The sequence below is a fragment of the Oxyura jamaicensis genome, chromosome 7 (assembly GCF_011077185.1).
Source record: "Oxyura jamaicensis isolate SHBP4307 breed ruddy duck chromosome 7, BPBGC_Ojam_1.0, whole genome shotgun sequence".
In the NCBI taxonomy this organism is placed as follows: domain Eukaryota; kingdom Metazoa; phylum Chordata; class Aves; order Anseriformes; family Anatidae; genus Oxyura; species Oxyura jamaicensis.
Window position 1 is genome coordinate 37913589 of NC_048899.1, and position 13698 is coordinate 37927286.

The 13698-nt window shown below is 44.6% G+C and overlaps 1 protein-coding gene across 1 annotated transcript; it reads right to left on the reverse strand.

The window, feature by feature from the left end:
- Nucleotides 1–853: 853 nt before the first annotated feature.
- ARL5A (ADP ribosylation factor like GTPase 5A) lies at nucleotides 854–13698 on the reverse strand. The gene is made up of 6 exons (XM_035331830.1): nucleotides 13631–13698; nucleotides 12658–12718; nucleotides 9538–9685; nucleotides 8715–8798; nucleotides 5103–5254; nucleotides 854–4578 (listed from the first exon to the last, which is right to left on the reverse strand). The coding sequence occupies exons 1-6, from the start codon at nucleotides 13674–13676 to the stop codon at nucleotides 4530–4532; spliced, it is 540 nt and encodes a 179-aa protein (XP_035187721.1). The 5' UTR covers nucleotides 13677–13698; the 3' UTR covers nucleotides 854–4529.

The window sequence follows — 13698 nt, forward strand, 5'->3', positions numbered from 1 at the left end:
TTTTTCCACATTTAATATACTCATTGCAACAATTATATTCAAGTCACACTCCTATTTACAATACATGCCATGACCATATGCTTACATAGGTTACTCTTAGTGCCCTTCTTCACATCATTCCTGTCCCGTAATGCTCAGTGACGCACCACTTAAAGGCTCGGTATTACATTGGTTTGAATTAGCCAAGAAACTACTTCTCAGACACAACTCGTCTGACAGCAGCAAAGTTAATGTTTTATTAGCCGATTAAAAAGGAACTACTTGCACAAGGATGTTTACAAGGCCAAGTATTCTTGGATTAAGTTATTTAAACACAGTCCCTTGAAAAGAATTCCAGCAAACCCATCTGCTACCAGGACAAATTTAGTATTTCCTTTCACAAAGAAAGCTAGCCGTGTCGAGCCCGACAAATGGAAAAGTGCTCGGAATGTAGAGGACAGAAAGCTCCAAGAACTGAAAAATAAAGTTATCACAAGCCATGTTAAAACTGGTAGGGAGGGGAAGAATGCTCATTTACACATGCCTGTACACAGATGCTTTTATAGAAATACAGCTATTTTAGGAAAATGGAAGTTTTAGCACACAAAAAAGTGATTAGTAGATTAGCTTTAGGCACTTGGGCTGCATAGACTGTAGTAGGTGCCTGTCACATACATCCAGCATTCGCTCAAACACACCCCCCTGGGAACAGACGATTTAATGCATAGGCAAATAGCTACCAAGCCTCCCTAGAAAAAAAGAATATAGAAAAAACGGGCCAAACTGATCTCCTCCTATTTTCCAAGTTGTATATCCCACCTCTTCTCACAGTTAAAAATCTGTGCGGTTTTCAGATCACAGAGACAACACTGAGTACAGCCAATTTACAAAGTTTATTATCTGCTAAACCAAAAGAAACATCTAAATATTATTGAAATATGAACATCTGGTATGGTTTTTGCTAGAAAAATGCTGTTCTGCAACATAAACTTAAATAACCGTTTTTTCAGGACTCCTCCCTTTTTCTGTGTAACATCCTAAGAATGAAACTGATGAAGAATGAAGGGAAAGTAATCTTAAGCTTTTTCTCTGAAAGGCAAGACAACACACGGAGGGTAAAAACACAAAAGCAATACAACTCAAAGTCATGACTCACGTTAAGACAATCACTCCCAAACAGTAACTGAGAGCAGCTATAAACAGCATTGATGCAAAGTTAACTTGCTTTTCTATGGGCAGAGCTGTGCAAAAAGCCATGAATTGTCCTACAGGGAAACGAACAAAGCTGTAAACAAGAAGCACATAATAAAGGGCTTACGTGAGTTCAGAAGTTTGTCTGCGCTTCTCTAGTTCTGCTGCATGACTAGGTTTAAAACATTTTTTACGTTACTTAAAAGGCAGGGTGCAAAGTAAAAGACCATCACAGCCACAACAGTGTCCTGAGGGTATACGCTTGTGTAGCCTTCTCACTAGTATCTGAGCAGATATGTTTGTTGTCGTGATAAGCCCTCAGACAGACAGAACTTTCTACAAAAACTTCCCCTGCGACACCCGGACGCAGCTATTTTGCTTTCTGCAGTCTTCGCTGCACCTTGAGGAAGATCACAGCCACCGTTAGGTGCTGTGAGAATTGGGGACAGTCACCTGCTTACAGGGAGGGGACACACAGAGAGTGTGAATCTCTGTTTACAGAGAGGGCAGCTACCACAGACAAAGTCCACCCTCCTTGGAGGCTGCAAATCTAGCACGTAAAGTGAAGGCACGTCTTCCTTTGCTTCCTAAGCCCCGGCCAGGAATGCTACAGGCACACGATGCTCCAGCAAGCACTGGCCACTGCTGAATCCTACCTACAGGACAGCAGATCTCCCCGATACAATACTGTGGCATCATGAAATAGATGGAAAAGAAGCCTGCTGATTCCATGTGATAGGACACGCTCTCGTAGTTGGGTTAAGGCTGCATTGCTTGCCATCCAACACACAGGCAACAATTTGCTTTTTGGCTTACAAGCTCGTTAGGGCACAAAGGACACCGCCTGAACAGGCAGACTTCACGTGTGCGGTTATTCCCAGCTCCCTGTTGGGGGTCTGCTGCCACTGCAGTACCTTAGAGGCCACAGAAAACGTAAGTGGCCGGGATACTGAGAGGGAAAAGGACAGTCAGTGTAAGTTAAGGTGTCTTGTTGCAACATAAGCCATACCTGGAAAAAAAAACCACCACCACACTTTCATTATATGGACATAGTAGCTCCTATAAATTTAAAGCGAGGGAGTAAGCAGCAAATTCCAGCAAGAAGTGGCTATCAAAAACCTGCTCCGTGATATTTCCTCCGTGAACAGGAAGGACTCACTGTCTTAAAAAACAAACAAAAAAACAACACACAACCTTTACACATTCAGGCAAGAGTGAACAGTACTTAAAAATACTAATGCAAAATATTTTAAAGGCATGAAAGGGAAGACGAGAGTCAAAAACCAGACACTTAGGTTTATAAGCATGTCTGCTTTTTCTTTTTTGAGACTAGAAAATGTACAATTCCATTTTATATGCAAGAGTGCACAGTTTGTTTCTTGAAGATACTATCAGATAAACGGAGAAAGTAATCTTTGCATTAAGTTGTTATTTCTTCAAACATTTATACATTTTGCAATACACCAGTTACATACCAATATCTATGTGCATGCACTCTAAATATATGCATGTACACATTAAAATGTTTAACAAAGACAGCAGGTTCCCTAGCCAATGAGCATCATAAAGAGATACCAAAAATATATTAAAAAGTTAAATTCTTTACCTGCCTTTGTTAAATACAGACTTTTGAAATTGACTCCCTTCTTTTCCACCCAGATTCAGGACATGATCCCCGGTGAAGCAGGCAAACGGGAAGGCTCGTGCGCTGACTGGATTACCCCACAACCAAGGTAAGCACCTTAGAAAGTTCACTCTAACTTATTCTTTAAAATGTCTTTTCCGTCCTTATCGGTTGCATGAGCTAAGAAAGGGAAGGACATTATAAACGGCATTTTTATTTCATTTTACTACTCCCTTCAAACGCACATCTCCGACATAGAAGCCCAGGATTAAGGCTACGTAACCTTTACAATACTGGCAATATTTCAAACCATCCCACTGAAAAGCCTGTATCCTTTAAAATGCTAATTGTGACCGTCTGCGTGGCACAACCACCCCTTCAAATACTACAGTAAGAAAAGATAATCACATAGTGTCTGACGCTTCTGTATAACTCACCTGGGGACCATGCAAGGGAGTTATATTTTCGGGAAGTACTGCCCTGGAACTTCTGTGGGAACATAATCAAGGGGTCACAGGGCTTTTCAAGTAGTGTAGTCTACTTTGTTCCCCTTCCCCACCCCAGTTCCAACCATTGCATATCGGTATATATACATTTGATGCTATCAAAGAGAAGTGCGCCTCTTCCTCTGAAATACACTTCCTGCAGAGCGTGACTAGATTTGTGAGATTCCAGTGGGACTTTTAAACATACTTTTGTCTCTTTTCTTTGGTTAAGGAGGGGAAAAAAAAAAAAAAAAAAAAAAAAAAAAGGTGACATTTTTCCCTTTAGGAGAGTTAAAGGTACTTCTATGAGACTTGAATCACAAACGAACATGTGCTGCAAAAAAAGAAAAGCAGTAGCGCAGGACAGCATGACATGCGCCTTCTGGAATCATCTAATCCCATGACGACTACTTTAAAAAAAAAATAAAATTGTTTTCTTTTAAACTCTTTGGCAAGTTTTTACTGTTTGCCGATACTGTAATTTGGAGTTGAACCCATATGCCCCAACCCAGTATGAAAAATCTAACTGAAAAATCAGGTGAGAAACAAGCAGCTGTCCTACAAGAGAGCTTGCTTTATAAAGTTGTGGTGAGCCAAGTGTCTGATGGACCTTCCAGCCATACGGGTAACGAAGGAAAAGAAGCTGTGACACGTTGGCAATGTCAAATATTAGTACTACCGTCAACATACTGATTCAGCTTTACACACTGGTCTGAACAGATTGCAATTAACCTAAAATTGAGGTATAAATATACACAAATATGTACAGTACACATACAGGAAAATATTTTTGCATTTGTAACATCAGTAACTTTAAAAATACTGGAAAGTTGATATCTATGCCATTGATTTGTTTGCTAATTTACTGGAATAATGAAGCCACATCTTCCACTAGAGAGGACTACAATGGAATAGTAAAACCCCAACATAAAAGTTCCTTTCTCTTGCTTCATCTTCACCGCGCTCAGCATCAGACTGTTCTGAGTGGCTGTATCTTGAAAAGAAGGTTGATCACAGCTTTTATGTGCATCCCCGGAGGAAAACAACCAGGAAAACAAACTTGAGCCATCAACCGCATCTTTCTTTTTGCTGAATGGTCTTAATTTTTAATACGTGTGTGTATCTACGTAGAAAATAAAGTTGTCATCAGTTCATTATAAATACATCTAACCCAGTAATTCTGCCACTGTGAGGGTAATCACGGGTACAGCTTTTTTTAAGCAATGTCTGTGCAAAGGGGTCATTAAAAATCATCTGATCTTAAGTCTTGACATCATCCATTCGAGTCCTTGGCAGAGTCTGTAAACAAAACAGATAATTTTTAAAGGAATACATGCACTCCTCGGGGTAACTTCAGATGATTAATTCCGTGGCACCAATTTATAAGAACAGCAATTAAACTCTTCCTGAGAGCTCTGCAATTCTGACTGAAGGCATCATTTCCAGAAACAATTCACTTTTTTAGGTCTTATTATGCAATCTACGGGTGAGAGGCTTCAGTTCCCAGCGCTTCCAACACGTACACTGAAGTTCTCTCTAATTATGATTATTCTTAATAAACCAAGACAAATTTCAGGTTGCTCCCACCCTCACCCTCACGAGGCCCCAGTGGTTTAAAACTACACCTCTATGAGATGGAACTGCAGATCTGGTTTTAAAGTTGGGGTTTGCATCACTCTGTTCCTAGGCCAGCACGTTCTGAACACAAAAATTTAAGTGCAACATTATTACTGATAAGGGCGCAACATGTGTTAAAACCAACTACCACAGTAAAAACACCAAAACCATTCCAGGCTCCCCTCCTACAGAGGAATAGCTCTTACCCCTCTCCAGTTAGAGCACAGCACGCCTGAATGTGCCACTGGTGATCCTTAATTGAAGTCAGTTTCAGAAACTGAGAGATTTCAGCCACTGTCATACACTCTTTAACATCTTGCTTGTTAGCAAAGATCAGCAAACCTGCTTTTTTTAAGTCCTTGGGAGGAAGGAGAAGAAAAAAAGGTAATTACAAATGTATCCTTGGAGGCAAAAGCTACAACAGCAAACTAGTGAGTCGCAAGCAAAAAAAGGTAGCCTGTAAAACACTGCAGGCTGATTAACGTTTAACTTCAGGGCAATCTTTTGATCTAGCAGACCAGATGTCCAATTTATGCCTGAAACTACCTACGCTACATTGCTGTCCTGGAGCAGGATTGGGACACGCGGGGTCCCTGCCATGAGCACACAAGGTGCAGTTACAGCAGCGTCACCCACCTGTTTCAGTGCCAGGCCTTCTGCTTACCCCCCTTGCAGAGTACCTGCTGCAGTACTGTTTTATTTGTGGGACACTCGGCGTTTGGAGGAAATCTTCACTTACACTGCTTTAGCACCAAAGGATGGACATTGAAACGAACAAGCACATTACACTAAATGTCTGTGTGATGCTCCGTGCAATACTTAAGCCATCAGCACAACCATTTAGAGATCAGTGACTCTAGGGCCAAGCTTATTCTATCTCCAACTGCTTGGCATTACGCTAGTACAGACACATGCTATTAAAAATCTGTCCCTCTGAAAGCAACAAGGCCTTCCCAGAAAGCCGAAACAAGCCAAACGCTTAAATGCCTATAAGGCAGACTAATTTTTACCAGCAATAATGTTAATTCCCAAATGACCCCTGGTTCAGAAAGCAGCTGGAACTGACCTGGGCAAGTCAATTTTGCTTCTATAAAAATTCAGTTGAGCTAGTTAACAAAAATGATTTTTTTTCAAAGGAAAACCCATTCTAAAAAGGTATTTGATTTTCATTTCAGCTTATACGTATAGTTATTCTCTTCAAGTCTCGGAGCATCGGGAGGGTTAGCAGAGTATCACTGTCTGTTGTGAGACAGCGGGCACTTCAGCTCTTAGACGGACGCTTTCTGAGCACAGCAGCAGCCTCCCAAGCAAGGACACGCAGAGTGCTTGGAGTTTCAAACTTCCCTCATTTCAATTTCAGTTCATTAACAACTTCTGCACCCTCATTTCAGATTACGAAACAGAAGATGCGCACTTTGTTTAGCTCCTGCAACAGACTCAGTTGTGCAGCTGAGAAACTTTAATTGTGGCAGCAGCAGACACGATGGCAACAGCCCCCCCATGGCACAGGCAATGCTCCACCAGAGCCATGACAGCCACGAGTTACAGGCCTGGGACCGTTCCTCCCCCCTGGTTTCCTAACTGGTCTTGCCCCAGCTGCTCCGCCTGGGTGGCCGAGCAGCCAGCCACACCACACCAGAGACCTGAGCTGGTGAAACCAACACCCCCACGCACGTCCACATCAACCACAGAGCTAGCGCAGGGGAGGGCGCTAAAAAGGAGAACCAAAACCCAGGGCAGCGGGACCCAGGACCTTCCAGCAGCCAGGCTGCTACGAGCTCACACCAGCATGAACGAGAGACCAACCTATCCTCTTCCCTGCTCTCCCAGCTTTCCTGGGAGACTTGTGTCTTAAATCCAGTTTACTTTATTAGAACTTATCCCCTTGGGAGCATCAGAAAATGTAAGGTTACAGACTTCACATCACGTCTAAGTTTTAAGGACTACGGAGCCAGGGCAAAGAATCAGGCTGCCTCTGACATGCAGGGAGAACGAAACAGCTACGGTTTAGATTACACAGAATCTGCGTGTCAGCTGGACAGCGGTTGAGGTTTTGCAGTTCAGAGTTCTGCAAAACACAGTTTCTTAGTTAACTCCCGCTAAAAATCACGAGATGGTTAAAAAAAGATAAGGAAACTTTTTAGGAGGTCACCTGCTTCAGAGAAAACAGGCTACCTGTCTTCTGGCTCCCAGCAAATTCCTCCAGCACATTAGTAAAGAAAAACTTCAGTTACAAGGTATTTAAACTGTGGTTAATTAACAATTAAAAACAAAAATGAAGACATAGAAAAAGCCCTTGTTTTTTTCTCAAATGCTTTAGATTACTATGATTTTTCAAAGAGAACATATAGACAGTCTTTGCCCTTCCCACAGCCACGCACTGAACAGTGGCTGTGGCTGAAATACAGATATGATATTTTGGGATATGACATCGATTGTACGCATATCCTTGTGTTCTGACATGTTTAAGTTTGGAAACTCGATGTCCTCTGTGTCAACTCTCACAAACTGATTCAGTCTGCGTCAGACTTATCCTACATGTCACGGTAATAGTCAAGCTTATAAAAACATCTTCAGTGGAACTCCAGCCTCTGGCCCTGCTGCACTTCACCGACAGATTATGTACGTTCCAGTGCACCCCACTGAAGTGTTTGGATGTTTCAGACCACGCGAAAGATGCCCCTTGGCTTATGTGGTAGGGGAGTATTTATAGATCAGACACGGATGGTTCAGTTTCAGACCTAACGCAGGGCTCAGTTTTAAAGAGGGTCTTTAAAAGTTAGCACATCATACTCTCCTTCTGTAATTCCACGTAGATGCAGAATGACAGCTCCTATAGCTTTCTCATGTACTTTACCAGTTTATTTCACACATTTTGCATTTCCCCAATTATCCCAGTTACTCTTCGGTTATTGTTGCACAGGTTTCCTCAGAATTGTAACAACCTCAGCTTTCAGCCATAAGAACAAGACCACAGGTGCAGCCTAGTAACCCATCTTTAACAGCTGGAGGACTTCAAGAGCTTTCAGATCAAGAAAAGGGGGAGCAAACATCTACTGCAAAACTTCCCTGAGCCCCTGCTCCCCCCCTTCAGCCTCGCTCATTTCATTTCCTCTCAAATTGGCTTTCCTCAAGTCCCTCTGTCTCTGTTCACTCTTTTCCTTGTATTTCTTAGAAGACTCCTCACTTATCCCTCAAATTGGGGAAAAAGAAGCTAAAAGCAGACGATGTGGGCAGTGGAGGTGTGTAGGAGGGTTTGCATTAATAAGGCAAACTTAAACTGCTATTCCCTCAGAACTTCCCCAAACAAATGGTTTTGTTAGCTTCCCGATGTCAGAAAGGCCACAGGCAGTCCATTTCTTCAATTCTGTAGCTATTTGTTATAAAATATACTAGTAGGACTGTATCGGTTTCACTGTGAGAACAGAAAACATTGAGCAACCGTGAAGCTATCAAAAATGGTAATTAAGCTTTTGGAGGAAGTAATATTTGCAAAAAGTTATCTCATTCTTGACATGACTTCTGTGTTTTTTCAACGTAAGTCCATTTACATGGCCTAACTTCTGTTTTGCTGAAGCACTTGGAAGTTGGAAAGCTATTTTTGTGGGAGATCATTGATTTGACATTAATTTACAAGTTTTCTGGGAGCTTCACAAAAGACAGAACCTCCAGCAGGAGCGAGGTGGATCTGATAGCACTCCCCACGGCTGGCAGCATGACTTAAATGGGAATTTTCACTAATTGTGTGTGTGTTTCCTTATCCTTATAAATCTTACCCGCAATAAGCATTAAATGAAGAAAACACAGGGCCTACTCACCTCGTGTGCTAACATCTTGTAGAGTTCTTCTTTAGTCACAGAAATTCTCTCTCTGTCGGTGCTGTCCACAACAACTATTACAAACTTCAAAGAGTAAAAAGTCATTAGTCAGCACTTCAAAGGACACTCTCTTCCTGGCCACATACACTTACACAGAACAGATTATCGCTCCCCCCAGAGTATCCAGATAGCTGGATTATCAGCTACAGTCTTGTTTCTTACACGCTTCTCCCGGCCAGAGCGTGGTTACCCACAGCACTGCTCTGGTTTGTGCACAACGTAGCTCTGACAGCTCTTCTGACTTCCATTTTCAAGTGAAACATTTATACTGAAAGCAACTATTTCTGCACTGCCAGATCTGGTTTGGTTCTTTGCTTAGCACGCAGATCCCTCAGATAATTTGCTTCCTTAAATAGGCAACGTGCATCAGCTTTCTCCCTTTGTTTCAAATTCTCACCTGCAAGTAGATATTTTCAGGGGATTTTAAAAAGCACATAACCTTTGTGCTTCAAGAGTACACACGGGTCTATCTTATAGCCTGCAAGACAGACTCCCAGTTTTGGAGCACAACTTTTGGGGCTTTCAGCCTTCTGCACGAGGGGTTTCGCAGGTTTTAAAGCACCTGCTACAGAGATGCAGCAGTCACAGCGAGGAGCCTGTAAACACGGGGAGCTGCAACACGCAGTGAAACCGGGCCCTGCCCCACGGCTCAGCTCCCAGCACCCCGAAGGAGCCACAGCACCACGCCAAGCACCTCAGGTACGCTGCAGCCCTTCACCAGCAACCGTTACAACAAACCCAGCAGCGGGGCGCTCGCTCTCACCTCCGTGTTTGTGTAGTAGGTGTTCCACGAGGAGCGAAGAGACTCCTGCCCTCCGATGTCCCACATCAGGAAGCGCGTGTTATTCACCACGATCTCTTCCACGTTACTCCCTATCGTAGGCGAGGTGTGTACGACTTCATTCATGGAGCTGCAGGGAGAACAAAGCAACTCTGAGAAACTGCCAACGCAGAACCAGCAACTTTTGGGCGTGATTGAGCCTATTAGGCCTGCAAAGCAACCTGCTTCTGAAAAATGAAAGCTGATGGATGTTCCGAGGCCAAAAGCTCAGTGGGTGAATTCTATGCAACAAACAGGGACGAGGTGGGAAGAGAATAAAAAAAAATAAAAAGGACTCTGTGACCTATACAATTCAATTGTAAAGCTGAGGGAGCATTTGTGAACAAAACTAAACATTTAAATCATAAATCTGTGGGAATATTTGCTTCAGAAACTCTTTCAAGCAGCCAGCTCTTCTTTTTCCAGGCTGACTTTGGCACACACGCAGTACGGGAGAGCCGTTGCTTTTCTCCAAGAATATGGTTAAGCCACGAGAATTCCAAGGCTGCAGAAAAACAACTCTTCAGGCAGCTCCACCAAACAGCACGCCTGGCTCTCCTCCCGGCGTCGGCCACTACAACACACTTCCTCCCTATTGCAGTTACTTTATGTCAAGCTTGCTTCTTTTCTCCAGCATAGCCCAGTGACTGCTTTGTGGCGATGGATGCACATTAAAGGTGGCAAATACATTGTTTAGCGATGCTCAGGGCAACTCTGTCACCAAGACAACCAGCGTCACACGAATAGCAGTAACTCAAGGTGTGCTCTGGGTACTCCTGAAGTTCACATTATTGAAACTCTATTGTAAGGCATGTATTAAAAAAAAAAGCAGGTTTAAGGAAACGAGTCAACCATTTTCAAAGAACTTAACAATTTTTTCTTGTGATAATCATGCTACATTTTTTCATTTTATGTGTGTTTTTTTTAACTGCTTTAGCAGAGCTTTTCATTACAGAGACTGCAATGTGAGACTTGTACGAGTGTTGGATGATTTCTCGAAGAGGATACAGATAAGGGAGGGAGAAAGGCACAGTCTGGTGTTCTGAAAAGGAATCCCAGCTACCCCGTGTCTTAGCAGCACATAACGCACTATCTTCTCACCACACACGTTTGGGGGAAGCTATGATAAGGGAAAAAGGATTAGGAAGAGAAAGAACCACAAAATCAAATTAAGGAAAACAATGGTGTAACAAGATGCCTGTGGCTGATTTAATATTTAAACCAGGTTTTAGCGGAGTTCTTTTCATGTCTGGAAAAGCCTATCAAGGATCCCCTTTCTGGCTGAACCTGCAGCCTTCCACACTCAAGCTGTTGGCATTTCTGTCTGCAACATGATCGGCGGATTTTCCTCCCTGCTCCCCCAGGACCAAGGTTAGCGTGGAGCCTAACGGCCTTCCCAGACACCAGAACACTAAACCTGCTGCTATCAAGGAGAGAGGCAGATCTGAGCATGAGAATGGGAAGAAATTAAGTGTCTGTGGGGCTGCCAGTCTGCTAGAAGAACCGCAACGGGGCAACACCAAAGCCACAGGCAGTGCACCAACACAGCGCTGCCTCTGCCCCGCTGCCGGGCAGAGCTGAGCAGTAAGAGCTCACGCTCAGGGCACCTATCTGCCACGAAGGAACTGCACAATTTCTTCATTCAAAAATACAACATGCAAAGACTCCGCAAGGATGAATCGGGCAGGAGGAACAGGAGACTGCTCATCTAGAGCAAACTCTGTACTCCCCTTCCTCTTCAACACGAGAGAAGGGGAAGTCCTGCTGCACTAAAAGGGTAGAAAGGAAAAGGATGCGTACAGAGATCCGCTGCACAGAAGGGAAAAGAAAACACCGAGGCTGCAGAAATAAGACGACGAAAAGAGATGAAAAGAAGAATCATGAGACATTTGGGGAGGACATAGAAAGACACAGGCAGCTTTAAAACACGCCAAGAATGGCCCTCAGCAGCAACAGCCACTAGAATCAGTCCAAAAAATCGACTTCCTGCTATTTATTTTACATTTCTCAATCTGTTTGATGACAACCACCTTCATCTTTTCACTGTCATTGCATAACTTGCTAGGACAGAAGTGGCTGGAAATACTGCACAAGTTTCACATTCCAGAAAAGCAAAAAACTGAGTGTAATTTGACAAAAATACCTCAAACCTACGTCACTTAAAAGCAAATTTTAAGTTTAGGATTGGAGCAGGATGGCCATGTCACTCAACAGGAACTATTCCTGGGACTGAAGGGATAGGAACACTTCCTAATAGCGGGCTACCTCGTGTGAGAAAAGGCAAACCTGTTTCTATTGCAAACAGACCTTGAGCTGCCTGGCCCACCTATATGCTTTCAGTTTGCAGACAGATTTGCAGCCCTTAAGCAGCAGCTGAGGAGCAGCGATACGAAACTCGTGCAAGCTTCTCGCAAGTCTGCAGCAAGGTGAGCGCGAGACGAACACAAGCCAACGCTACTACTAAAGGCAGGAACTGCTCAAGGCAGGAACTGGTTGAAAAGTGCCGCAAAGCCCCTCGGTGGCTCAAAATCCAGCCTTGGGCAGGCAGCACGGGCTGTCACCCGGCGCGGAGCTGTCCTGCACTCAGCCTGCATCCTCTGTCACCACCGACAGAGCGCACCTCAGCAGGCAGGACACAAGTCACGGCAGGGAGAGGTCAGGCTTCACTGCGCTGCTCCTGACGGAACAATTTGTTTAATATTTACACGCTGTGGCACCAGCGTACCAGCATTGTCCTGCGGCTAACCCTAAACGTAATAATGTTTTATGGAGCTGGCAAACAGCCTGCACTGTGACACCAATGGCAGTTGTGATTAAGTGTAATAGCAATGTAATTTGATAAACAAAAGCTCTCAACGGAACCTTATCCACACATCAGGGAGAATGCAGACCTTCCCAAAGCCTAACCACACGCTCTGAGCCATTGCCACCTACACTGGTCAGTAATTTTCAGCACAGTGCTCTCACAGCGAAAAGAAAGGGAAAGCAGCAAAACCTAGGGAGAACAACGTACGCAGCAGGCACTTGGAAGCACACGACACATCGGCTGCAGTCCATACTTACAATTGATAAAGAATGGTCGTTTTTCCTGCATTATCCAGACCGACAATGATTACCTTGTGCTCTGAAACAAAAATATTACGGGTAAGTCACACAGTTAACCCTGCTATCACAACAATAACTGCTACAGAACAAGGTTCACGTAGCATTTTAGCCTGATCTAACCAAGCACATACTTCAGGTGCCATGTTTCACGGCCGTATCTAGAAGTCAGTTTGTCTGCGGAGACGTACAAACCGGTGTACAAGTCCGAGAAGGCATGCCCTGGTCATTTTTTCCTGCCTACATATCTACAGGAACAATTTCTAAGAGATTGCATTCATATTTTTTCCTTTCTAAACCGCTGGGGCGTTCTTAGTGAAGTTTCTGCACACGTTTGCAGACCGTAGCAGACTACGTCCTCTGTCGCCTCCCTGGCCACGCAGCTCCCAGAACACAGCTCTGACACACGGCACACGCTCCTGTCCAAGGCCGTGCTACTGTTACAGCCAGCAGCACCCTCATCTCTCTTCAAACAGTGGCTAAAAGCACGACGCTGGCAACTGGCCCTGCAAGCAGGGCGATCCGCCTGCCGCCCACAGTCCTCTTTTCCCTTCAGCGGGTTTGGAGCCTGGAAAACAGATTTACCTGTGGATATTTCAGGCCCTCACTCACCCGGTTTAGCTGTGGACAAACCACCGGGTGCTACACAAAGCCACTCAGACACAAACGTGAGTTCACGTTCATGATTTCCAGGAGAGGCGAGTCCGGGCCGTGCCCCACAGCTCCTACCCGGCCTCGCTGGGACTATTCCCCCAAGGGAAGGGGGCCGTGGGGAAGGGGTTTCTCCCCCCCCAGCGGTCCCGAAGGACAACAGTCCGGCATTAAATCCTGCCCAAGCGCCAGACGGGCAGAGATCATCCCCCTACCTCAGCCAAGCGCGGCTGCCCCGCAGGGGTGCCCCGGGACGAGCCCCAGGGCCGCCAACTCCACTCACCCTGGTGGTTGAAGAGCCGCCAGATGCGGGTGAACAGGATCCCCATCCTCGGCCGCTCCCCGGGGCCG

Excerpts from the sequence above, each read along its gene's own strand:
- ARL5A (XM_035331830.1), bottom strand. The coding sequence starts at position 13,676 with ATGGGGATCCTGTTCACCCGCATCTGGCGGCTCTTCAACCACCAGG. Across the intron at positions 9,686-12,657 it reads ACGACCATTCTTTATCAATT|CTCCATGAATGAAGTCGTAC; the intron begins GTAAGTATGGAC and ends TTCTCCCTGCAG. Across the intron at positions 8,799-9,537 it reads CCTACTACACAAACACGGAG|TTTGTAATAGTTGTTGTGGA; the intron begins GTGAGAGCGAGC and ends TACTCTTTGAAG.